Genomic DNA, 25,444 nt, shown 5'->3' with positions numbered 1-25,444 from the left:
GCAGTCAGAATCAGGTGAATTTATAATGGGGAACAAAGAAATGGCAGACCAATTGAAGAAATACTTTGGATCTGTCTTCACGAAGGAAGACACAAATAACCTTCTGGAAATACTAGGAGACCTGAGGGTCTAGCGAAAAGGAGGAACTGAAGGAAATCCTTATTATTCAGGAAATTGTGTGAGGAAAATTGTTGGGATTGAAGACCAATAAATCCCTGGGGTCTGATAGTCTGCATCCCAGAGTATTAAGGAAGTGGCCCTAGAAATAGTGGATGCATTGGTGATCATTTTCCAACAGTCTATCGACTCTGGATCAGTTCCGATGGACTGGAGGATAGCTAATGTAATACCACTTTTTAAAAAAGGAGGAAGAGAGAAAACGGTAATTAGTGGGGAAAATGTTGGAATCAATTATTAAAGATGAAATAGCAATGCATTTGGAAAGTAGTGACAGGATCGGTCCAAGTCAGCATGGATTTATGAAAGGGAAATCATGCTTGACAAATCTTCTAGAATTTTTTGAGGATGCAACTAGTAGAGTGGACAAGGGAGAGCCAGTGGATGTGGTGTATTTGGACTTTCAAAAGGCTTTTGACAAGGTCCCACACAAGAGATTGGTGTGCAAAATTAAAGCACATGGTATTGGGGTAATGAATTGATGTGGATAAAGAACTGGACAGGAAGCAGAGAGTATGGATAAATGGATCCTTCTCAGAATGGCAGGCAATGACTAGTGGGGTGCTGCAGGGCTCAGTGCTGGGACCCCAGCTATTTAGAATATACATCAATGATTTAGATGAAGGAATTGAGTGTAATATCTCCAAGTTTGCAGATGACACTAAGCTGGGTGGCGGTGTGAGCTATGAGGAGGATGCTAAGAGGCTGCAGGGTGACTTGGACAGGTTAGGTGAGTGGGCAAATGCATGGCAAATGCAGTATAAAGTGGATAAATGTGAGGTTATCCACTTTGGGGGCAAAAACACGAAGGCAGAATATTATCTGAATGGCGGCAGATTAGGAAAAGGGGAGGTGCAACGAGGCCTGGGTGTCATGGTACCTCAGTCATTGAAAGTTGGCATGCAGGTTCAGCAGGCAGTGAAGAAGGCAAATGGCATGTTGGCTTTCATAGCTAGGGGATTTGAGTATCGGAGCAGGGAGATCTTAATGCAGTTGTACAGGGCCTTGGTGAGGCCTCACCTGGAATATTGTGTTCAGTTTTGGTCTCCTTATCTGAGGAAGAACGTTCTTCCTATTGAGGGAGTGCAGCAAAGGTTCACCAGACTGATTCCCGGGATGACGGGACTGACATATGAGGAAAGACTGGATCGACTAGGCCTGTATTCACTGGAGTTTAGAAGAATGAGAGGGGATCTCATAGAAACATATAAGGTTCTGACGGGACTGAACAGGTTAGATGCAGGAAAAATATTCCCGATGTTGAGGAAGTCCAGAACCAGGGGTCACAGTCTAAGGATAAGGGGTAAGCCATTTAGGACTGAGATGAGGAGAAACTTCTTCACTCAGAGAGTTGTTAACATGTGGAATTCTCTACCACAGAGAGTTGTTGATGCCAGTTCATTGGATATATTCAAGAGGGTGTTAGATATGGCCCTTACGGCTAAAGGGATCAAGAGGTATGGACAGAAGGAAAAGGGGTACTGAGGCAAATGATCAGCCATGATCTTATTGAATGGTGCCGCAGACTCAAAGGGCCGAATGGCCTAATCCTGCACCTATTTTCTATGTTTCTGTGAAACAGCCTCTGCATGCTATGCACATGAATTTTGTGAATGTCAACTTTTCTACGTTCCAATTACCCACAATAAGGTAGCACAAACTAGAGCGTGGTTTGCACATTATCGGCCCAAATTTCGGGCCGCGCCGGACGCCCGATTTTCGCGCCAGAAAGTGCGCCTAAAAAAAACTTACCTATTCTCCGGCTCCCTGCAGGTCCTCTGCTGCTGGGCGCAGCGCAGCACGAGCTGTAGGGGGCGCAGCCAGGTCCCTGCGCTGAAAACAGTGCCGGGACCTCTGCACATGCGCACTACAGTGGGCGTGCATGTGCAGTAGCTCCAGGCGCCCAAAACTGTGGGAGGGGCCCGAAGCACGCAGCCCCTAGCCCTGACCAAATGGCCTTACTGGGGCTGCGTGCTTAAGGCTCCTCCCACCCGACCCGACCCCTGCGCTCCCCCCGGTGACCTGACCTCCGCTCCCCCCACCCCCCCACGCCCCGCGACTCTCTCCACCCTCCACCCCCACCCCCGGACCTCCGCGACTCTCTCTCTCCTCACCGCACCCCCCCCCCCGGACCTCCGCGACTCTCTCTTCCCCCCACCAGACCTCCGCGATTCTCTCTCCCCCCCACCAGACCTCCGCGATTCTCTCTCCCCTCCCCCCACCCCCCCACCTCCGCGACTCTTCCCCTTCCCCCCCCGCGACTCTTCCCCCTCCCCGGACCTCCACGACTGCCCCACCCCGAGACCCGACGCCACCTACCTGTGAATCCAGCCCGAGGTCTTGTGCCCGGCCATTCAGCCTCCTTCTTTCCCACCCGCCCCCTCTCTCCTTCCCCCCACCTTCCCTCCTCTCTCCTCCCTCCCTTCTCCTTCCCTCCCTCCCTCATCTCTCCTTTCCTCCCTCTCTCCTCTCCTTCCCTCCCTCACTCCCTCCTCTCTCCTTCCCTCCCTCCCTCCTCTCTCCTTCCCTCCCTCCCTCCTCTCTCCTTCCCTCCCTCCCTCCTCTCTCCTTCCCTCCCTCCCTCCTCTCTCCTTCCCTCCCTCCCTCCTCTCTCCTCTCTCCTTCCCTCCTCTCCCTCCTTCCCTCCTCTCTCTCCCTCCCTCCTTCCTTCCTTCCCTCCCTCCCTCCCCCTCCCCCCACCCCCCTTCTCCCCCTCCCCCTTCTCCCCCCTACCCCCACCTCCTTTTCCCCTCCCCCCCACCTCCCTTCTCCCCCTCCCCCTTCTTCTCCCCCTCCCCCTCACTTCCCTTCTCCCCCTCCCCCTCACCCCACCACCCCCCCCTCCCCTCGCTGTCAGAAACACAGATACTGACAGCCAGAGAGTGAGAGACACACAGACAGACAGACAGATAGAGACACTGACAGAGACACACTGGGGGAGGCCGTCCCAGCACGCTGTTGGAGGACTCCCGGTGCTGCAGTCGGTAAGTAAAAAATGTTTTATTTATTGATTCGTGAAATTTTTTTTATTTTTTATTAATTTTTTTTGATTGATTTATTGGTTGATTTATTGATGATGGATCTTTATTTGTAAAACTGAAGAGTTTAATGTTTGTAAACTTCCCTTTAAACCCCCCCTCCCCCATTCCCTACGCCTAATTTGTAACCTACGCCTGATTTTCTAAAGTATAGACAAGGTTTTTTGATCGTACAAAAATCTTCACTTACCCCATTCTAAGTTAGTTTGGAGTAAGTTTTCACTGCCTAAACTTTGAAAACAGGCGTAAATGGCTGGACACGCCCCCTTTTGAAAAACAAATTCTGTTCCAAAGTGAATCTGTTCGAACTGACTAGAACTGGAGCAAACTAAATGCCGAGAATTCAAATTTCTAAGATACTCCATTCTAAACCAGTTGCTCCAAAAAAACAGGAGCAACTCAGGCCGAAACTTGGCCCCTATAAATCGACTGATACCACCTGCAACCATGTTTGCTTGATCTATCAACACCTATTGGTTTACCTTGCATACACAAGTTAGGCAGCATATCGGGGAAAGGAGATAAGGGAGAACTGTACACCACCACTGCCTCCAAAAAGGGGAAGAGCAAGAAAGAAAAGATGGGAGCTTCAGCTGTTCAAACATTGAATTTCTTTCCTGATTTGAATCCGAGTACAATACAATGCTGTCGAGCACAATTTCACTGACACAATTGAGTCATATCAAACACTAACGTCTCCATCACAAACTGCATTTGATTAAAAACATATAGAAACGACAGCACAGGTGGAGACCATTTGCCGTATTCAGCCTGTGCTGGTGCAAGCTTCTTGACATTTAGTTGTGGTTAAGCTATGTACCATATTAAGCAATTGAGTTATTTGTTAAAATGAAAGTACCATTAATAAAACATAACCTACCTTCTTTCAATCTTTTCTCAGTTACTGTTTTTGTAGTGTTGACAGCCTTGTACAGGAAACCACACAGAAAGCAGGACTGTGAATTATTAGAACGGATGCCAGCTTTAGACAACGCATCAATCTTTGGAAGCACTAGGAATAAAAAACAAATGAACAATGTTCAGAACTTATTCAAATAAGGAATACATTCTTATAAAAGCGTTTTAAAATATATTGGGGCCGCAATTGGCCCCCGACTGAAAGGGGGCGCACCTATCGTTTTTAAAGATTTTTCTCTGCCCCAATCCATGGAGCAGAGAGTGGAACGAAATTGGTCTCTTTAAAATAAAAATTTCTTCCAGGCGGTGTTCGGGTTGGAAGTCAGCGTGGAGAGGGGTGGACGTCGGTGGCTGTCATCAGCGCGGCATTGATGCATAGCAACATCCCTCCCCTTCAGTTAAAGGGGAGGGTCACTGTAAACTCTGCAGCCACATTAGTGGCGCCCACTGGGCCACCAAGGAGAATTTTGGCTGGGCCAGTGGCCCGGTACCCAAGAGGGGGTGCCATGCTGCCTATTGGTGGCCCAGCCGAATCCGTGGCCGCCATTGTCGGGCCGACCTTTAAGGGCTGATGCACCGCCCAGCCACAGGCAGCTTCCCACAGGGGAAAGCTGTCGGTGATACTGAGCGGCGGCCGATCCACTCCCGCAGGGCAATTTCCCACGTGGGGCGGAAAAGCGGTCACCACCGGTCGGGAAGGGATCAATGGGGTGGGAATACCAGCAGGCCTGGAACGTCCACCACCTTAAAAATAAATGAGGGCAATGTCGCGATTGTCAGCAACTCTGCACCGACCGAGCAGTGAGTGCTTTCCGCACTCTTTGAGGTGGCAACGGCTCTTAAAAATAGGGCAATTTTGGTCCCATTAAATTTTTAACCTTTATTAAATCTTCCTGATGCTATAAACCAGGGATATATTATTAGACGTCCTGTACTTGTTAATAGGATCAAAGTTGATACTTACCCACTCGTTAGTATTTGCAACTGGGTTAACGATTCCATTCAAAATATTTACCCACTTCTAAGGTTGGCCAGGTTATACGAAAAAGCTCAGGGCCAAAATTGCCCCTCTCCTTAAGGTCTGTTACCACCGCAAATCGGTGGCCACGCTGCGGAGTGGAGTGGCTGCTGGCTTTTCGTGGAATGGCCGCCGCTAGCCCAATTGCCCGTACAAGTTTCCCCGACTGTGGCTCGATTCGTCCCCCCCTACTGATCCTCTGCTGCCGATCCTTGGTAAGCTTGTCATCACTGTGTGCACTGCCAATCTACACCACCCGACAGCAACATTCCCCTCTGAAACTCTTTGGCTCACCTGGCGGTGCCAAAACCTGTTTTTTCCTGGTAAGTCCAGTGAGGCTGTGGCCTTTTGCAATGGCGATGCGGCTTCCCTTAAAGGGGAGGATGCACTGCCACTGCCGCCATGTTTTGTTTTGTCAGCTGACTGCCATGTTGGCCTGAAAATTATGCCCCCAGATCCAGCTGCTGGCACGGCTGAAACCCCCCCTGGTGGCCTAGTAGGCCGAAGTTTTAAAATTGTGAAGGCTCTCCCCTTTAAGTGAAGGGGAGAGCAGTGGTGACACGGTACTGTGATGACGTCATCGTTGCAGTCACTCCGCACAGCCCCCAACTTCCGCGCCTCAGGTGTTGCCACCACCACATATCCGCCGCCTCCATTAAGAGTGACTTCTGGATCTGAATTTTTAAAAACACAACAAAAAGCGTATTTCGCTCAAGAGGTGACCTCAACCACAACTGCGGTAAAAACCATTGAAATGGGGTGCGTGCGTCCCATTTTGGGCTGGGGGCAATTTCTACCCCCTCCTTTCCCTACGTTTCGAGATTTTACAGTTTGGGTTATCAAAGATCCCCGACTCCACAGAGAATACTTCTGCACAGGAAAACACTGGTTGGCACAGGGCCAAGCTCCTCACCAACCAATCTAGGTCCGTCCTCTCTTGCAGGTATGAGAACACCAGCTCAGGAATAGTACATACGAACATACGAACAATGACGGACAGGTAATGACCATCTGGTCCATCCAGCCTGTCCCACACAATTGTGATATCTTGTGTATCACAACATATACACTCCACCCCTCCCAAAACCATGCATTTATGATTAAGCACAACAATTAATTTGTTTTCATACTTTATAGGCTGTTTTGATAGAATGCAGGAAAGATGTAGATGTTGCTTCAAGTTACCCGGGAACATTTTGGTTTCAAAAAAACAATGATCAGTAGCTGAAGGCCCAGAGGTGCTCAGTTTCTGTTTTGTACAAGGAAATGTGGCTTTTCCCTCAGTGCAGTCAAAAAGTACAGGCAATGCATTCCTATTAACAAAAGCAATCAATTCGACAGTTGCCTTCAGAGATTTAGTTACTTGGTAGGTCTACTTATCACTCCTTCAAAGGTTATGGAAAGCTCAATGACTGCAAATTACACAAGATCCGTTGGAAGAAACAAGCTTGGCGAGTACAGAGGCCTCTTCTAGGTCTATATTTTCATAGAATCATAGAATGGTTACAGCACAGAAGGCGGCCATTTGGTCCGTTGAGCCCGTGCCGGCTCTCTGCAAGAGCACCTCAGCTAGTTCCACTCCCCCACCTTTTCCCTGTAGCCCTGACTTTTATTTTCTTTCAGGTACTTATCCAACTTCCTTTTGAAATCAGTGAGTCTGCCTCCACCACCCTTTCAGGGCAGTGCATTCCAGATCCTAACCACTCGCTGTGTAAATAAGTTTTTTCTTATGTCGCCTTTGGTTCTTTTGCCAATCACCTTAAATATGCGACCTCTGGTCCTTGACTCTTCTCCCAATGGGAACAGCTTCTCTCTATCTGCTCTGTCAGAAACCCTCATGATTTTGAACACCTCTATCAAATCTCCACTGAACCTTCTTTGCTCCAAGGAGAACAACCCCAGCTTCTCCAGTCTATTCATGTAACTGAAGTCCCTCATCCCTGGAATCATTCTTGTAAATCTTTTCTACACCCTCTCTAAGGTCTTCACATCCTTCCTAATGTGCGATGCCCAGAATTGGACGCAATACTCCAGTTGAGACCGAACCAGTGTTTTATAAAGGTTCATAACAATAGCCATGCTTTTGTACTCTATGCCTCTACTCATGAAGCCCAGGATCCCACAAGCTTTTTTAACTGCTTTCTCAACCTACCCTGCCACCTTCAGTGATTTGTGCACATATACCCCCATGTCTCTCTGTTCATGTACCCCCTTTAGGATTGTACCCTTTAGTTTATATTTCCTCTCCTCATTCTTTCAACCAAAATATATCACTTTGCACTTTTGTGTGATAAATTTAATCTACCATGTGTCTGCCCATTCCACCAGCTTGTCGATGTCTCTTGAGGTCTATCATTACATTTTCCATTTTAAAAGCTCGTATGAACATTCAAATTTGTTCTATTTAATCTATTCATAAACAATAAAATTGTTAACCAAAAATATTCATAAAATCAATTTCATGGAGAGTTCTGAAAATTATTTGGTAGCTCTCAAAGTACAGTCTGGTTACAGCCTTCAAATATAACAAAGTTTTACCTGAGAGTTTATTATGAAACAGAAACTCCATTTGTAACCGTTGACCAGCTTTCTGTGCCAACAGGTAAGGGGTAGAGTGAGTAGCTTCTCCTGTTGCACACATGACATCTGCTCCACTGAAAACAAGTGACATAGTCTCCAAGATATCTTCTTTCACGACTGCTTGACATAATGCCTATATGCGCACAAAAAGACGGAACACATTACAGTGAAGTGAAGCATGGAATGGAATGACATAATTACAGGAAAAGTTATCAAAAGTACTTGCAGATCACCTCTACACAACAAAATACAACATCATCTTTCAACCAGAGCTCGAAGCACAAGCTCAATGCACAGCATTCATAACGCCAGTTTTATCCAGCACAACAGATATACTCAGATGGAGAGGAAATGTATACTTCTGCTGACTGAGAAGAAATGCATGTTTCAAAAATAAAGTAGGTACACTCAGCGTACAGTGAGATGAGGTAGCCAATGCAATGGAATACCTACAATTTTAAGATTTCAGGTCAGAAGCCAATTCCCGTTCACATAAGTGCTCCACACAGGCAGCCATCCAGCTTTTGTTATAACTACAGTCATCCAGCAGAAGCAGAAAATGCTTCAAACACAGCAGGTCAATCAGTGGCCACGGAGAGAGCAGATAAGTTACTGTTTCGGATGCAGACCCTTCTTCAAAATAAAAAAAAGAACTGGACAGACATATTGAAACATTGGCCCAACCAGTCCCAACCATCACTGTCACCCTTCTTCACCTGGCTGAACTTCTTCTCATTTTGAGCAACTTCTCCTTGAACTTAATTCAATTCCTCCAGATTATAGGTGTCAATATAGAAACATAGAAAATAGGTGCAGGAGTAGGCCATTCGGCCCTTCCAGCCTGCACCACCATTCAAGATCATGGCTGATCATTCACCTAAGTACCTCTTTCCTGCTTTCTCTCCATACCCCTTGATCCTTTTAGCCATAAGGGCCATATCTAATGCCCACTTGAATATATCCAACGAACTGGCATCAATAACTCTGCGGTAGAGAATTCCACAGGCCAACACCTCTCTGAGTGAAGACGTTTCTGCTCATCTCAGTTCTAAATGGCTTACCCCTTATCCTTCAACTGTGACCCCTGGTTCTGGACTTCCCCATCAGGAACATTCTTCCTGCATCTAACCTGTCCAGTCCCGACAGAATTTTATATGTTCCTATGAGATTCCCTCTCATCCTTCCAAATTCCAGTGAATACAAGCCCAGTCGATCCATTCTCTCCTCATAGGTCTGTCCTGCCATCCTGGGAATCAGTCTGGGGAACCTTCGCTGCAGTCCCTCAATAGCAAGAATGTTCTTCCTCAAGTTAGGAGACCAAAACTGAACACAATACTCCAGCTGAGGCCTCACCAAGGTCCTGTACAACTGCAGTAAGACCTCCTTGCTCCTATACTCAAATCCCCTGGCTAAGAAGGCCAACATGCCATTTGCCTTCTTCACCGCCTGCTGTACCTGCATGCCAACTTTCAATGACTGATGTACCATGACACCCAGGTCTCGTTGCACCTCTCCTTTTCCTAATCTGCCGCCATTCAGATAATATTCTGCCTTCGTGTTTTGGCCCCAAAGTGGATAACCTCACATTTATCCACATTATACTGCATCTGCCATGCATTTGCCCACTCACCTAACCTGTCTAATCACCCTGCAGCCTCTAAGCATCCTCCTCACAGCTCACACTGCCACCCAGTTTAGTGTCATCTGCAAACTTGGAGATATTAGACTCAATTCCTTCATCTAAATCATTGATCTATATTGTAAATAGCTGGTGTCCCAGCACTGAGCCCTGCAGCACCCCACTAGTCATTGCCTGCCATTCTGAGAAGGATCCGTTTATCCCGACACTCTGCTTCCTGTCTGCCAACCAGTTCTCTATCCACGTCAATACATTACCCCCAATACCATGTGCTTTAATTTTGCACACCAATCTCTTGTGTGGGACCTTGTCAAAAGCCTTTTGGAAGTCCAAATACACCACATCCACTGGTTCTCCCTTGTCCACTCTACTAGTTACATCCTCAAAAAATTCTAGATTTGTCAAGCATGATTTCCCTTTCATAAATCCATGCTGACTTGGACCGATCCTGTCACTGCTTTCCTGTTTTTTTGTAGGGTACGTTAAACACACTGTTCCAATGCTACTCAGGCGATCAGCCAGATTTTTTTCCCAGCTACACTTCTGACTGTGGGAGTTTCTTGCACTCACTCTGATCTTGTATTAATTTGCCTGCCTGCTTATTTCCCAGCTTTGAAGAAGGACCCATTCCTGAAAAATTAACTTCTGTCCTCTATTCACAGACACTGACTGACAAACTGTGTACTTCCAGCATAATATTTTTGTTTCAGATTTCCGGCATCGGCAGTATTTTGCTTTTTAATCGTCTCGTAGAGGGTTCAACAATGAGATCTTAAAGCATATTCATTGTAACAAGAAAAAACTTACTCTATCTGGATGGGTATAAAAAGCTGAACCATTTTTCACCTTTCTTCCATAATTATTTTTGTTTTAAATGTACAATAATAAAACAACCCGATTTGGTTCCCAGAGCTGCTCTGAGACACATCTCTTTGTATCAGTTGTTGAGGGAAGCTGATCAGTGTGACATAGCAAACTTACTTTTTGGGATAATACCCAAACTGAATCCATCCAATAGCAAGCAATGATTATGAAAGGAAGGTAACTTGCTTCTGAACTGAAACCTCTAAGTTGCACGCATACCAAATGGCTTGATTTCATCATCTTGGTTTTGGCACAAAATATCTGGTGCAACTTGGGTTATGTGGCTTCTGCTCACTAATTGAGACAGAATGTGTCATGCTACATTTACCATGTTGCAGACCCTTGCCAACTGTCAATCCTTATCGAAGCATTCTCATGTATAATAGTTTTAGGGCTAGTGGAAAACCAAAAAGCTCTTGAAAAGTAGAAGCCAAGATTAGCTCCTAGAAGTTTTGTAGCGTTGAATGAGAATGACTTTGAAAATATCGCCTCCAGACTTTAAACGTAATGAGAAACAGAGAAAATGAATTTATACAGAGGATAAAAACCTGACAATTCACTTACAGGTACAAGTGTAGGGCTAACACACATCTTGCTGTGTAAGAAAGAGACCGTCATATTTGAGAAAATACCAGCTTATGCTGATGAAAGAGCCAGTGTTAGTTTGTCTTGCAACAAATCAGGTGTATAAATAGGTACATAGAAAACTTGTAATTTTGCTGATCATTTTTACACAAAACAACATTTTAAAAAAATTCAATGTATTTACCGAAGAAGTAAACACCTAGGGCTAGAATTTCGGCGAAAACGGTAGTTTTACACTAAAATTACTGCTTTCGCTGTGCTACCGTTTTTAGGCCCGCTTTTCGGCCTTTCGGTAAAAATCAATGTTGCACGAGGATTCACGCCGCAAACCGTGAATTTCCGCAACTTTAATCTGGGACCAATAGCGCTGTGAGGCGGGGGAGTGGGAAATCAAAAAACAAAAAATTGCAACAAAAAAACATTCAGAAAACATTCAGAAAACCCTGACCGACTAAATCGCTGAAAAATAATTTAATAAAAACTTTAACTTACCTTTTTTGCAGGTACTTACCGCTGCTGGCAGGGTTGCAACACAGGTTTGACCCTGTCGGTATTCTGGGTGCAGAATACGGGTCCCGAGAGAGCCAAAAATCGATTGCAAACACTATTTGCGGAGTTCCACGTCGGCGCTCCTCTCCCCGGCGGTACGTGGAAGCGGCGTCACAAAAATGTAGCCCAAAGATCTGACCGGCCGGGTTTTCGTCGCCAAGGGTCAAATCGCGGCCAAAACCCGGTCACAAAGTCGGTAAAATTCTAGCCCATAATTATCAAGAGACCATCTCACTAAACATCAGGTAATGCAGAACTGGTTTTGAGAAGAATTTGCATTACCTTATTTAGGTCTTCCTGGTTTAGAAAAGATGACAGGGTTTTTCGAAATTTTCCTTCTTTGTATTTTTGAATGATGAATTCAAGTCGATAGTTTGGTGGAGCATCCATGTCCAGTTCCTCACCTGCTTGGAGATTGGCTGCCCAAAAAATGTTGGCTGTTTTATTTCCCACCACAATGAAAAGCTGCAATTCAACCAAGAGACACAGCAATTAAATGTTGGCACAAACATTTTTATTTCCTTTTAATTTCAACTTTTAACTTTGCATTTATAAAACATTTTAGCTGTAAAATATTGTAGAGCTGGTGTTTGTAAGTTGACCTGCTCTAATTTGCAAGTAATATAGTTGCTGGAACTTTGAACTTTGGCAGGGGGCGTAAAATGATCGATATCAGGTTTGTCGCCCGTTATACATGCTCGCCCGATTTTCTTCTGGTTTGACTTTAATGCGGGATGTGCAATGGGCAGCCAATCTGATATCGTCCATTTTATGTATATGCCAAAGTTGAAAGTTCCGCCCAGTAATTTCAAAAATGTCAGCTGTTTTTTGAAAAACTTTAAAAAGACAGGTCAACAATAGAACTCTTAAAGCTGCCATGTACTAAATGAGAAAGATTTAAGTTTTGATACAACTGCTTAACTTTTTGATTCTATGTTTGCAACCATTCCTCTGATTTTTTTGCCACTTAACTTTCCTCTCCCTAGACTGGTGATCAGATCTAAAAGCCAATTTCACAACTGCATATTGCTGCTGGGGCCTTGTCTGCAGGAGCACATGTGGGAAAATCTTTCATATTCTTCTCATGATTTTCAGTCCATTCGGAAACTGTGAAGAGCATGTCTGTAACTTCCTGATCTGCACTTCCAGATGGGAGTGCAGGTCAATACAATTGGTCCTATGGCTGCAGAACCATGGGCAGCAGCATCTTCCTCAAAAGGCCATTTTCCTTGTGCACTAGGGCAGTGTGAACAAGAGATTTGTGGAAATTGGAATCAAGCCTTCTTCTAGACCAAAGATCTACATAAGAATAACTCTAGCTGAGTCACAGAATATCAGGATCAGGAATCCTGGATAAATTTCCCATTCAGGGAACGCAGAAGTCAGCTCTAATGTTCCAACAACTGAGATTGGTGCTCAAATCTGTGCTCATTTTTCCTGAAACTCCATGTTTAAATTCATCCAAGCAGGTATCCGTCCCTACCACAGAACCGAAACGACTCTTATAAAAGTCATAAATGACATCCTTTGTGACTGTGGCCGTGTCTAACTATCCCTCTCCTCATCCTTCTCGGTCTGTCTGCAGCCTTTGACACGGTTGACCACACCATCCTCGTCCAACACCTCTCCTCCGATGTCCAGTTGCGTGGGTCTGCACTTGCCTGGTTCCATTTTTAACTATCCAATCGTAGCCAGAGAATCAGCTGCAATGGCTTCTCAGTGTCAAATTTTGTTTGATAATGCTCCTGTGAAGCACCTGGGGACGTTTTTCTACATTAAAGATGCAAGTTGTTGTTATGCAACACGGACCAGGCAACAATCCTTGGACTATCCCGTGAGAGACAATTTAGCACACTTCACACATACCTACAAAGCCATCATGCAAGTGCACTTGTCAAAAACTTGTTAAGAACCAATGTTCACTCTAATGTTTTTTCATGCATGCTCTCTTTAAATAAGTGTGGTATCTACCAGCGGTAGCAGTTTATGAGCATCCTGCATGGGCCCTCCAGATTGATGCAAGGCCGCATGCCCATGCACTTTAGGGGGAACATTGGTAACAACATAAGAAATAGATGCAGGTACGGCACTGAACTGCGCATGCGCAATTTAAAACATTTTTTCAGAGAAGATTTTGACCCGTGACTTCGGAGGGCAGAGGTCACCCTTGCATGCACAATGAGTTGAAGTCGAGGGAGAGAGAGAGAGAGTGAGAAGGAGCAGCAAGCTAGTTGAGGTTCAGTTGATTTAATAACATAAGAACATAAGAAATAGGAGCAGGAGTAGGCCATTTGACCCCCTCGAGCCTGCTCCACCATTTAATAAGGTCATGGCTGATCTGATCATTGACTCAGCTCCACTTCCCTGCCCGCTCCCCATAACCCTTTACTCCCTTATCGCTCAAAAATCTGTCTACCTCTGCCTTAAATATATTCAATGACCCAGGTCTCACTGTACTGCAGCACTTTGCAATTTTTCTCCGTTTAAATTATAATTTGCTTTTCTATTATTGCTGCCAAAGTGGATAACCTCACATTTTCCCACATTATACTCCATCTGCCAAATTTATGCACACACACTTAGCCTGTCTATATCCCTTAGCAGATTTTTTTGTGTCCACCTCACAATTTGCTTTCCTACCCATCTTTGTATCATCAGCAAACTTGGCTACATTACACTCGGTCCCTTCATCCAAATCATTAATATAGATTGTAAAAGGTGAGGCCCCAGAACCGATCCCTGCGGCACCTCATGCGTTAAAGTTTGCCAACCTGAAAATGACTCATTTATCCTGACTCTCTGTTTTCTGTTAGTTAGCCAATCCTCTATCCGTGCTAATATATTACCCCCAACCATGTGAACTTTTATCTTGTGCAGTAACATTTTATATAGCACCTTGGTCGAATGCCTATACTCCTTGGAGTTTAGGGGATTTAGAGGTGATCTTATTGAAATGTATAAGATTCTGAGGGGGCTTGACAGGGTAGATGCAGAGAGGATGTTTCCCCTCGTGGGGGATCTAGAACTAGGGGGCATAGTTTCAAAATGTGGCACCTTATCGAATGCCTTCTGGAAATCCAAATACACCTTGCAGAGTTAAAAAATATTCATAGCAAATAATAAGTTTACACTATCACCAATAATAAGACATATTTTACAAATCAAAAATCATGACAATATAAATATAATGAAAATGCTCAAAAAAAAGTCGAAGCGCAGGACCATCGAGAAGGACGGGAGGTTGAGGGCGCCCGCCTTCGACGAGGTGGAGTTACCTGCCCTGCTGGAGACTATTACGGAGACATACTCCGAGCTAACGAAGGGAGGTCATGGAAAGCCCTCCTCCCCCTCCCACCACAAAGGAGTACAATAGGATATGGAATGAGATCAGGGAGGCTGCGCGCTCCACAAATACCATTGTATGCACCGGGGAAAGGTGCCCTCAGAGGGTAGCAAAAATAAGTAATGAATTTATTTATGCACCGGCCCATGTGTCATGTACAATGTAAATGTAGGTTCCATGTCACACGGATGATGTTATTTATCTTAAGGTTATGGCGATGTATTTGTCCATTCAGGCAATGACAAGAGGATCAACGCTGTGTGTGTGTGTGTGTGTGTGTGTGTGTGTGTGTGTGTGAACCTGCGTGTCTGCGATGTTAAATGGATTGAAGATTTTTACTTTCATTTACCTCACTTTCTGCAGAAGACATCTGCAATAGCAGATCAGCGGCGTAAGGCGGGGAGGACCCACAACACAAGAATCATTGACGGAAATAGAGAACCGTGCCATATCCCTGGTTGGAGATAGCAACCATGCCGCCACCGGCATTGGAGCTGACCCACTCACACAGGATAGTAAGTTGAATACAATCCCCGGTCTGTGTTGCGGTCCTGTCATGTCATGTAATGTAACTGTAACTGTAATGTTGGCCTCATGTAATGTAAGTTTATCGCACTGTAATGTTGGCCTCATGTGATGTACTGCAATGTTGGGGGCATGTAACGCAATGCATATATGTATTGTCTGTCTGTCTGTGAAGGTAATAGAAACATAGAAAATAGGTGCAGGAGCAGGCCATTCGGCCCTTCGAGCCTGCACCGCCATTCAATAAGATCATGGCTGATCATGCAACTTCAGTACCCCATTCCTGCTTTCTCTCCATACCACTTGATCTCTTTAGCCGTAAGGATCACATCCAACTCCTTTTTGAATATATATACCGAACTGGCCTCAACAACTTTCTGTGGTAGGGAATTCCACAGGTTCACAACTCCCTGAGTGAAGAAGTTTCTCCTCATCTCAGTCCTAAATGGCTTACCCCTTATCCTGAGGCTGTGACCCCTGGTTCTGGACTTCCCCAACATCGGGAACATTCTTCCTGCATCTAACCTGTCCAATCCCATCAGAATTTTATATGTTTCTATGACATCCCCTTTCATTCTTCTAAATTCCAGTGAATATAATAAGCCTAGTCGATCCTCCCCCCGTTCATTTTCCTCCTCTCTCTCCTGCACTCTCTCCTCAGGTGGTCCCGCAGTCCCCTGTGGCAATTTCTATCCCCGCATGATTGCTAAATTATGCAACAGGCAGCACACTACTGAACTGGGCATCCTGCTCAGGGTGGTATTGCAGCCTGCCTCCCGAGTGGTCCAAGCATTGAAAGTGCTGCTTCAGCACTCCGAGTGTCTTTTCGATAACATTACGTGAGGCTATATGGCTCTTATTGTATCGTTGCTCGGGTTGTGTGTGAGGGTTCCACAGGAGAGTTAAGAGCCAGGTGGCAAGGCCGTACCCTTTGTCCCCCACATCCAGCATTTACCTTGTGGCTCAGACTTGAACAGGGCAGACACAGTGCTCTCATGCAAGATGTGCGCATTGTGGATTCTCCCTGGAAAGTTGGCATTCACTGCCATTGTGCACTGTGTATGGTCGCAGACGAGCTGCATATTGAGGGAGTGGAATCCCTTACGGTTTCGGTACACTTCCGCCTCCTGTAATGGTGCTCGCAGGGTAATATGGGTACAGTCAACAGTGCCCTGCACCTTGGGAAAGCCGACAATGCGTGCAAATCCCAAAGCCCTGTCACTCTGTGCCTCCCTGGTCATTGGGAAGTTTATAAATTCGATCCGGCGTGCATACAGTGCTTCGGTTACCTGTCAAATGCAGCAATGAGTAGCGTACTGAGAAATACAGCATGTGTCCCCAGCTGATGCCTGAATAGAGCCGCATGCATAAAAGGAAAGTGCCGCAGTCACCTTCATCTCCACAGAGAGTGCAGTAATGTTGGTCATACTGCGTCACAAGTCTGCCTTAATGAGCTGGCAAATCTCAGTGATCACCTCTTTTCGGAAGCGCATCCTTCGAACGCACTGTCGATCGGTCAGGTCCAAGTATGAGCGCTTCTCCCTGAAAATCCTTTGGGAGTAAGGCCTCCTCCTCCTCCATTACACTGATAACTCTGCTCAATAAACCTTCTCCCATCAGATAGTCAGCAATACAGGCTGAGATAGTACAGCCCCATTTTTTTTAAATCTCCAGAAGATTTTTCAATGAAAAAAAAACTAACATTCCTTTGATCTTAATAATTTACTCAGTACCAATAAAAATACCTTTTCCACTGTAAAGTCACTGTTCACCTCAGAAATACAGAGGTGCTGCTTTAGCTGACTGTTCCCGATTTCAAAATTGCGGCTCCGAGCACTGCAGCCCATTCCCGCCACTTAACATTGCGTAAAACCACCTTTTCCAGGACAGGATGCAGCTCTGGCGGTATGTCGGTTGTATGCCATGAAAATCGGACTTTTTGAGCAGTGTGCGGGTGGTTCAGCATGGTGTGCATACCGCTCGGCGGTATGTCAGTGATGAATATTCCGCCGAGCAGTCTGTCGGCGGAATGTAGGTGTTTTTTCACCAAAATTTCATTTTTGGGAGGTAAATGGGTAGTATGTCGATAAATTTCAGGCCCCATGGCTGATCTTCTACCTCAACTCTACCTTTCCACATTATCCCCATATACCTTGATTCCCTTAATAGATGAAAATCTATCAATCTCTGTCTTGAACATACTCAATGACTGAGCATCCACAGCCATCTGACTTAGAGAATTCCAAAGTGTCACAACCCTTTGAGTGAAGAAATTTATCCTCATCTCAGTCCCAATTCGCTGACCCTTTATTCTGAAACTGTGACCCCTAGTTCTACACTCCCCAGCCAGCCTCACAGCATCTACCCTGTCAAGCCCAGAAAGAATTTTGTATGTTTCAATTAGCTCACCTCTCATTCTTCTAAACTCTCCGCAATGTAAGCCTAGTCTCTCAATCTCTCCTCATATGACAATCCGGCCATTCCAGGAATCAGTCTGTTGAATCTTTGTTACACGCCCTCTAAGGCAAGTATCTCCTTCCTTAGGTAAGGAGACCAAACCTGGTGTTATATATGTAAACCTGTAAATACCTTGTGTAGCCACCAGGGGGCTCATCCCCTGGAGTCCCAAGGGATCCCATAATCCCTTGGGAGCACTGGTATTTAAGGAGGCCTCACAGGCTGAAAAGGCACTCTGGAGACCTGCAATAAAAGACTACGGTCACACTTTACTTTGAGCTCACAGTATCTCATCAGACTCTTTATTCATACATAACAACTGGTGACGAGATACAGATGACGAACTCAACGATGCAGAGAACAGTGGGTATCCTGGAGAAATCTTCGGAGGGAGATGATTGGGAAACCTTCGTTGAGCGACTCGACCAATACTTCGTGACCAACGAGCTGGAAGGAGAAACGAACGCTGCCAAACGAAGGGCGATTCTCCTCACTATCTGTAGGGCACCAATGTATGGCCTCATGAAAAATGTTCTGGTTCCAGTGAAACCCACAGAGAAATTGTACGATGATTTGTGCACACTGGTCCGGGAGTATCTGAACCCAAAGGAAACCGTTCTGATGGCGAGATACCGGTTCTATATGTATAAAAGGTCTGAAAGCCAGGAGTGGCGAGTTATGTCGCCGAGCTAAGATGCCTTGCAGGACATTGCGAATTTGAAGGACATTTAGAGCACATGCTCAGGGACTTCTTCGTACTTGGCATTGGCCATGAAGTGATACTTCGCAAACTTTTGACTGTAGAGACCCCAAACTTGAGTAAAGCCATAGCGATAGCCCAGGCATTCATTGCCACCAGTGATAATACTAAGAAAATCTCTCAGCACACGAGTGCTGCAACAAGTACTGTGAACAAAGTGATGTTGCTTTCAAATCGCAATGTACAGGGCAGGCCCCACATGACATCAGCTGCACGTCCGCAGATGTCTCAGAGTCCACCATCAAGGGTGAGGAATGCAAGGCCATTAACACCTTGTTGGCGCCGCGGGGGTGATCATCATTTCCATTCATGCCGCTTCAAAGGGTACGTTTGCAAAGGCTGTGGAACAATCGGAAACCTCCAACGTATGTGCAGGCGAGCTGCAAACCCTGCTAATCCTGCAAACCACCATGTTGCAGAGGAGGACAGATCCACGGCAGATCACGACGAACCAGAGCCTCAGACCGAGGAGGTAGAGGTATATGAGGTGCACACATTTATCACAAAGTGTCCCCTGATAATGCTGAAGGTTGAATTAAATGGACTCCCGGTGTCAATGGAGTAGGACACGGGTGCGAGCCAGTCCATTATGAGCAAAAAGACTTTCGATAAATTGTGGTGCAGCAAGGCCTCAAGGCCAGTCCTGACTCCCATTCGCACTAAACTGAGAACTTACACAAAAGGAACTGATTCCCGTAATCAGCAGTGCTACTGTAAAAGTCTTCTACGATGGAGCGGTGCACAACATAAGAACATAAGAATTAGGAACAGGAGTAGGCCATCTAGCCCCTCTAGCCTGCTCCGCCATTCAACAAGATCATAGCTGATCTGGCCGTGGACTCAGCTCCACTTACCCGCCCGCTCCCTGTAACCCTTAATTCCCTTATTGGTTAAAAATCTATCCATCTGTGACTTGAATACATTCAATGAGCTCGCCTCAACTGCTTCCTTGGGCAGAGAATTCCACAGATTCACAACGCTCTGGGAGGAGAAATTCCTTCTCAACTCGGTTTTAAATTGGCTCCCCCGTATTTTGAGGCTGTGCCCCCTAGTTCTAGTCTCCCCGACCAGTGGAAACAACCTCTCCGCCTCTATCTTGTCTATCCCTTTCATTATTTTAAATGTTTCTATAAGATCACCCCTCATCCTTCTGAACTCCAACGAGTAAAGACCCAGTCTACTCAATCTATCATCATAAGGTAACCCCCTCATCTCCGGAATCAGCCTAGTGAATCGTCTCTGTACCCCCTCCAAAGCCAGTATATCCTTCCTTAAGTAAGGTGACCAAAACTCCAGGTGCGGCCTTACCAATACCCTATACAGTTGCAGCAGGACCTCCCTGCTTTTGTACTCCATCCCTCTCACAAGCTACCACTTTGTGTGGTACCAGGCGATGGTCCCACGCTGCTCGGCAGGAGCTGGCTGGGAAAGATACGCTGGAACTGGGACGACGTCCGAGCACTCTCGTCCGTTGATGACACTTTGTGTGCCTAGATCTTAAACAAGTTTCCCTCGCTGTACGAACCAGATATCGGGAAGTTCCAAGGAGCAAAAGTGCAGATCCATGTGATTCCGGGGGTTTGACCCATCCGTCACAAGGCGAGAGCAGTACTGTACATGATGAGAGGGTGGAGATCGAGCAGGACCGGCTGCAACGAGAGGGCATCATTTCGCCGATCGAATTCAACGAGTGGGCCAGTCCGATTGTCCCAGTCCTCAAGGGTGACGGCACTGTCAGAATCTGTGGTGATTACAAAGTAACTATCAATCTTTTCTCCCTGCAGGATCAATACCCACTACCAAAGGCAGACGACACTTTTGCGACGCTGGCGGGAGGAAAAACGCTCACGAAGCTGGACTTGAGCTCGGCCTACATGACGCAGGGGCTGGAGGAATTATCGAAGGGCCTCACATGCATCAACATGCACAAAGGTCTCTTCATTTACAACAGATGCCCGTTCGGGATTTGATCAGCCGCGACGATATTCCAGAGAAACATGGAAAGCTTATTGAAGTCGGTCTTCCAGGACGACATCTTGGTTACAGGTCAGGACACAGTCGAGCATCTGCAGAACCTGGAGGAGGTTCTTAGTCGACTCAACCGTGTGGGGCTCAGGTTAAAATGCTCGAAGTGCGTTTTCCTGGCGCCTGGAGTGGAGTTCCTGGGGAGAAGAATTGCGGCAGAGAGCAGCAGGCCCACTGCTTCGAAGACGGAGGCAATCGAGAACGCACCGAGGCCACAGAACGTGACAGAGCTGCGGTTGTTTCTAGGACTCCTGAACTACTTTGGTAACTTCTTACCGGGTCTCAGCACACTGTTAGAACCACTGCACGCCTTACTGCGTAAAGGAGATGAATGGGTAGGGTTAAAAGCCAAGAAAATGCCTTTGTAAAAGCTAGAAAATTGTTGTGCTCAAACAAATTGCTTGTGTTATATGATCCATGTAAGGGTTTGGTACTAGCATGTGATGCATTGTCGTATGGGGTCGGGTTGTATTGCAACAAGCTAATGAATCTGGAAAATTGCAACCAGTTGTTTATGCATCCAGAAGTCTGTCTAAGGCTGAGAGAGCCTACAGCATGATTGAAAAAGAACCATAAGGGTGTGTTTATGGGGGTAAAGAAAAAGCATCAATATTTGTTTGGGTTCAAATTTGAATTGAAAACTGACCATAAGCCACTGATATCCCTTTATTCCGAAAGTAAGGGGATAAATACGAATGCATCACCCCGCATCCAGAGATGGGCGCTCACGTTGTCCGCATACAACTAAGCCATCCGCCGCAGGCAAGACACAGAATACTGTGCCGATGCTTTCAGTAGGCTGCCATTACCCACCAATGGGGTGGAAATGGCACAGCCCGCAGATTTAGTCCGGTAATGGAAGCATTCGAGAGTGAGCAATCACCAGTCACAGCCCGACAGATTAGAACCTGGACGAGCCAGGACCCCTTACTGTCCCGAGTAAAAAATTGTGTGCTTCACGGGAGTTGGTCCAGTGTCCCATTGGAAATGCAGGAAGAGATAAAACCATACCAGCGGCGTAAAGATAAAATGTCTATACAGCCAGACTGCCTTCTGTGGGATAATCGGGTAGTGGTCCCCAAGAAAGGCAGGGACACTTTCATCAGTGATCTCCACAGCACTCACCCAGGCATGGTAATGATGAAAGTGACAGGCAGATCCCACGTGCGGTGGCCTGGTATCGATGCGGACTTAAGTGTTCCGCGTGCACAAATGTAACACATGCTCGCAGTTAAGCAATGCACCCAGCGAGGCGCCACTAAATTTATGGTCTTGGCCCTCCAAACCGTAGTCTAGGGTCCATGTCAACTATGCAGGCCCATTTTTGGGTAAAATGTTCCTAGTGGTTGTAGATGCGTACTCCAAATGGATTGAATGTGAGATAATGTCGGCAAGCACGTCTGCTGCCACTACTGAAAGCCTGCAGGCCATGTTTGCCACGCACGGCCTGCCTGATGTCCTTGTGAGCAACAATGGGCCATGTTTCACCAGTGCCGAGTTCAAAGAATTCATGACCCGTAATGGGATCAAACATGTTATATCTGCCCTGTTCAAACCAGCATCAGGCAGAGAGAGCAGTCCAAACCATCAGGCAGAGCTTGAAGAGGGTAACTGAAAGCTCACTGCAGACTCGCCTATCCCAAGTTCTGCTTAGCTACCACATGAGACCCCACTCGCTCACTGGAATTCCACCTGTTGAACTGCTCATGAAAAGGGCACTTAAGGCAAGGCTCTCGTTAGTTCACCCTGATCCACATGAACAGGTAGAGAGCAGGCGGCTTCAACAAAGTACATATCATGATAGCGCAAATATGTCACGCGAAATTGAAATCTATGATCCTGTATTTGTGTTGAACTATGGACAAGTTCCCAAGTGGCTTCCCGGCACTGTTGTGGCCAAAGAGGGGAGTAGGGTGTTTCGGGTCAAACTTTTAAATGGACTCATTCACCAGAAATACTTGGACCAAATCAAACTCAGATTCAAGGACTATCCTGAGCAACCCACTTTGGACCCTACCTTCTTTGATCCCCCAACATACATACCAGTGGCAAACGGCACTGCGGTTGACTATGAAGCAGAACCCATCACCTGCAGCAGCCCAGCAGGACTCACACCAGGCAGCCCAGCAAGGCCAGCTGCACAGCAGCTCATTGAGGGCCCAGCAAATAATTCACCAAAACCAGCATTTGCATCGAGACGATCAACCAGGGAATGAAAGTACCCAGATCGACTCACCTTGTAAATAGTTACACTGTTGACTTTGGTTGGGGGGGGGCGGGGTGGTGGGAGTGTTGTTATATATGTAAACTTGTATTTACTCTGTACAGCTACCAGTGGGGTCATCCCCTGGAGTCCCAAGGGATTCCATAATCCCTTGGGAGCACAGGTATTTAAGGAGGCCGCACAGGTTGGAGAGGCACTCTGGAGACCTGCAATAAAAGACTAAGGTCACACTTTACTTTGAGCTATAAGTGTTCAGTCTGACTCTTTCTTGATACATAACAGTCACATTTTACTTTGAGCTCACAGTATCTAGTCAGATTCTTTATTCATACATCACACGTGATACTCCAGGTGTAGTCACTCCAAAGCCCTAAATAATTACAGTAAGACTTCTTGGGACTGAAATTGCCCACGAGTCGCACCTACCGCTCTTGAAGTGTAATGGCCACCCCAATGCATGTGACGGCTAAATCGGAGAAATTCAGTGCTTCATGCTATATTTTAGGGGCAAACACTGGGCCACTAGGGAGGGTTTTGGCCAAGAGGGGTTGCCAGGCCACCTGTTGGCGGTCCTGCCAAACTCATGGCCATAATTGTCGGCCCGACAAAAAAAACATGGAGTCACCGACAGCGCTACCTCCCCTTTAAGGGCGGCCACGCCGCCAAGGCACAGAAAGGCCACGGACAAAAAACTGTTGATGGCACCGACCTGGCAGCAGCGCCGCTCCCGCACGGCAATTTTTAAAAGAGGCAATTTCCTGCGGGGAAATTTCAGGAAGGGGGTCGCCGCCAATCGGTAAGGGGTCAGCGCATGCACGTCACGGCAGGAGAATGTTAGGAAATGCTCCGCCCATCGCTCCAAAACCGAGGAAGAACAATTAAAAAAATGGCGGCCCCTCCGCGGAGACTCGGCGGCCAGACCGCACCGACCTGTGGCCGGCACTTTCAGGCGACCAGAGGCCTATAGAAAGGGACAATTCTGGCCCTTTGCTCATACTCCAATCCTTTTGTAATAAAGGCTAACATACCATTTGCTTTCCTAACTGCATGCTGTACCTTGGTTCCACACTATTTCTGGAAAGAAGGAGCAAACATTGCCCCTTTTTAAAAAAGAAAACGGGTCGGTAATGACTTCCCGTCTCGCCGATGCAGAGTAAAGACCTTTTTTGAAATTGCCCTACCTGGGTTTTCCAGCGGTAATAGCTACCGCTCCGATAATGCTGCCGCCCCGTCGGGCACACACGGACCCCCACCGACCCACCGACCGCATGGGAAATTGCCCTGCGGGAACGGCTCCGCCACTGGTCGGTGCCAATGACTGCTTTCCACTGCGGGAAGCTGTGTGTGTCTGGACGGTGCGTCCATCCTTAAAAGGGAGGACACACTGCCACAGACGCCATGTTATTTTATTTGTCGGCCGAAAGCCAGGTCGCTAGCCCGGCCGAAACCCTCCCTAGTGGCCCAGTGTACCTAACATAAAAATATGCAGAGTTCACAGCGGCCCTCCTCTTTAACTGAAGGGGAAGGACGTTGTGACGCATCAGCGCGATGTCCGCATTGCCCTGACGTCAGCGTGGTGCTGGTGACTGGGCATGGTGGCCGATCCAAGCGAAGGCCATTTCTGCCCCGCACCCGCAACACCACCCCGCTCGGAAAAAAATTTCCAAGTGCAGAATTTCGCCAGACTCTCCGTCCCGTGGATTGAGGCCGAGAAAAATTTTAAAGGTCGGTAAGTGCATTCCGTTTGGGGCGGAGCTCCATTTCGGTCCCTTAAGATAGATACAAAATAATTATTTAATATCCCCGTCATTTTCTTGTTCCCCATTATAATTTCTCCTGTTTCTGCCTCCAAGGAATCCACATTTACTTTTGCTAATCTCTTCCTTTTTACATACCTAGAGAAACTTTTACAATCTGTTTTTATGTCTCTTGCTAGTTTACGCTCATATTCTATTTTCTCTCTATCAATTTCTTAGTCCTCCTTTGCTGAATTCTAAAATCATCCCAATCCTCATGCTTACTATTCTTTTTGGCAACATTATAAACTTCTTCCTTTAATTTAATACATCTTTAACTTCTCTGGTTAGCTACAGTTGGACAATGTTTCCCATGGGATTTTTATTCCTTAAGGGAATGTATATTTGTTGTGAATTATGAATTATTTCTATAAATGTTAGCCATTGCCTATCTACGGTCATATCTTTTAATCTAGTTTCTCAATCTACCTTAGTCAACTTGCCTCTCATATCTATGTAGATTGTTTTAAGACTCTGGTTTCATCTAAACTAAATCACACTCAAACTGAACGTTAAATCTCATCATATTATGAACACTGCTCCCCAGAGACTCCTTTATTGCAAAGGTTATTAACTAACCCTGTCTCATTGCACAATACTAGATCTAAAATAATCTGTTCCCAAGTTAGTTCCTTGACATACTGATCTAGAATATAATCTTGAATGCATTCCATGAACTCATCCTCTGCACTATTACCGCAAATTTGGTTTGCCCAGTCTATATGAAGATTAAAATCCTCATGATTACCGTATTATCCTTGTTACATACACCTCTAATTTGCTGATTTATAGTGTGCCTAACACTACAACTTCTGTTAGCGGTCCTATAAACGACTCCCAACAGTGTTTTCTGCCCCTTTTTGTTTCTTAGCTCCACCGAAAGTGATTCTATGTCTTGTTTTGCTAAGCTAAGATCCTTGCTCTCTACTGTTTTTATCCCATCCTT

The 25,444-nt window shown here is 46.2% G+C and overlaps 1 protein-coding gene across 2 annotated transcripts in view; it reads right to left on the bottom strand.

The window, feature by feature from the left end:
- arap2 (ArfGAP with RhoGAP domain, ankyrin repeat and PH domain 2) overlaps positions 1-25,444 on the bottom strand; it is a 598,549-nt gene that overhangs the window by 305,070 nt on the left and 268,035 nt on the right. For both annotated transcript variants that reach the window (XM_070870551.1, XM_070870553.1), the window contains exons 13-15: positions 11,651-11,833; positions 7,690-7,864; positions 4,096-4,227 (exon numbers count right to left, since the gene is read on the bottom strand). In XM_070870551.1, the coding sequence (XP_070726652.1) occupies positions 4,096-4,227; positions 7,690-7,864; positions 11,651-11,833 (490 nt within the window). The remainder of the gene's footprint in view (positions 1-4,095; positions 4,228-7,689; positions 7,865-11,650; positions 11,834-25,444) is intronic.

The sequence above is a fragment of the Pristiophorus japonicus genome, chromosome 2 (genome assembly GCF_044704955.1).
Source record: "Pristiophorus japonicus isolate sPriJap1 chromosome 2, sPriJap1.hap1, whole genome shotgun sequence".
Lineage (NCBI taxonomy): Eukaryota > Metazoa > Chordata > Chondrichthyes > Pristiophoridae > Pristiophorus > Pristiophorus japonicus.
This window is presented reverse-complemented; position numbering and strand designations above follow the sequence as displayed.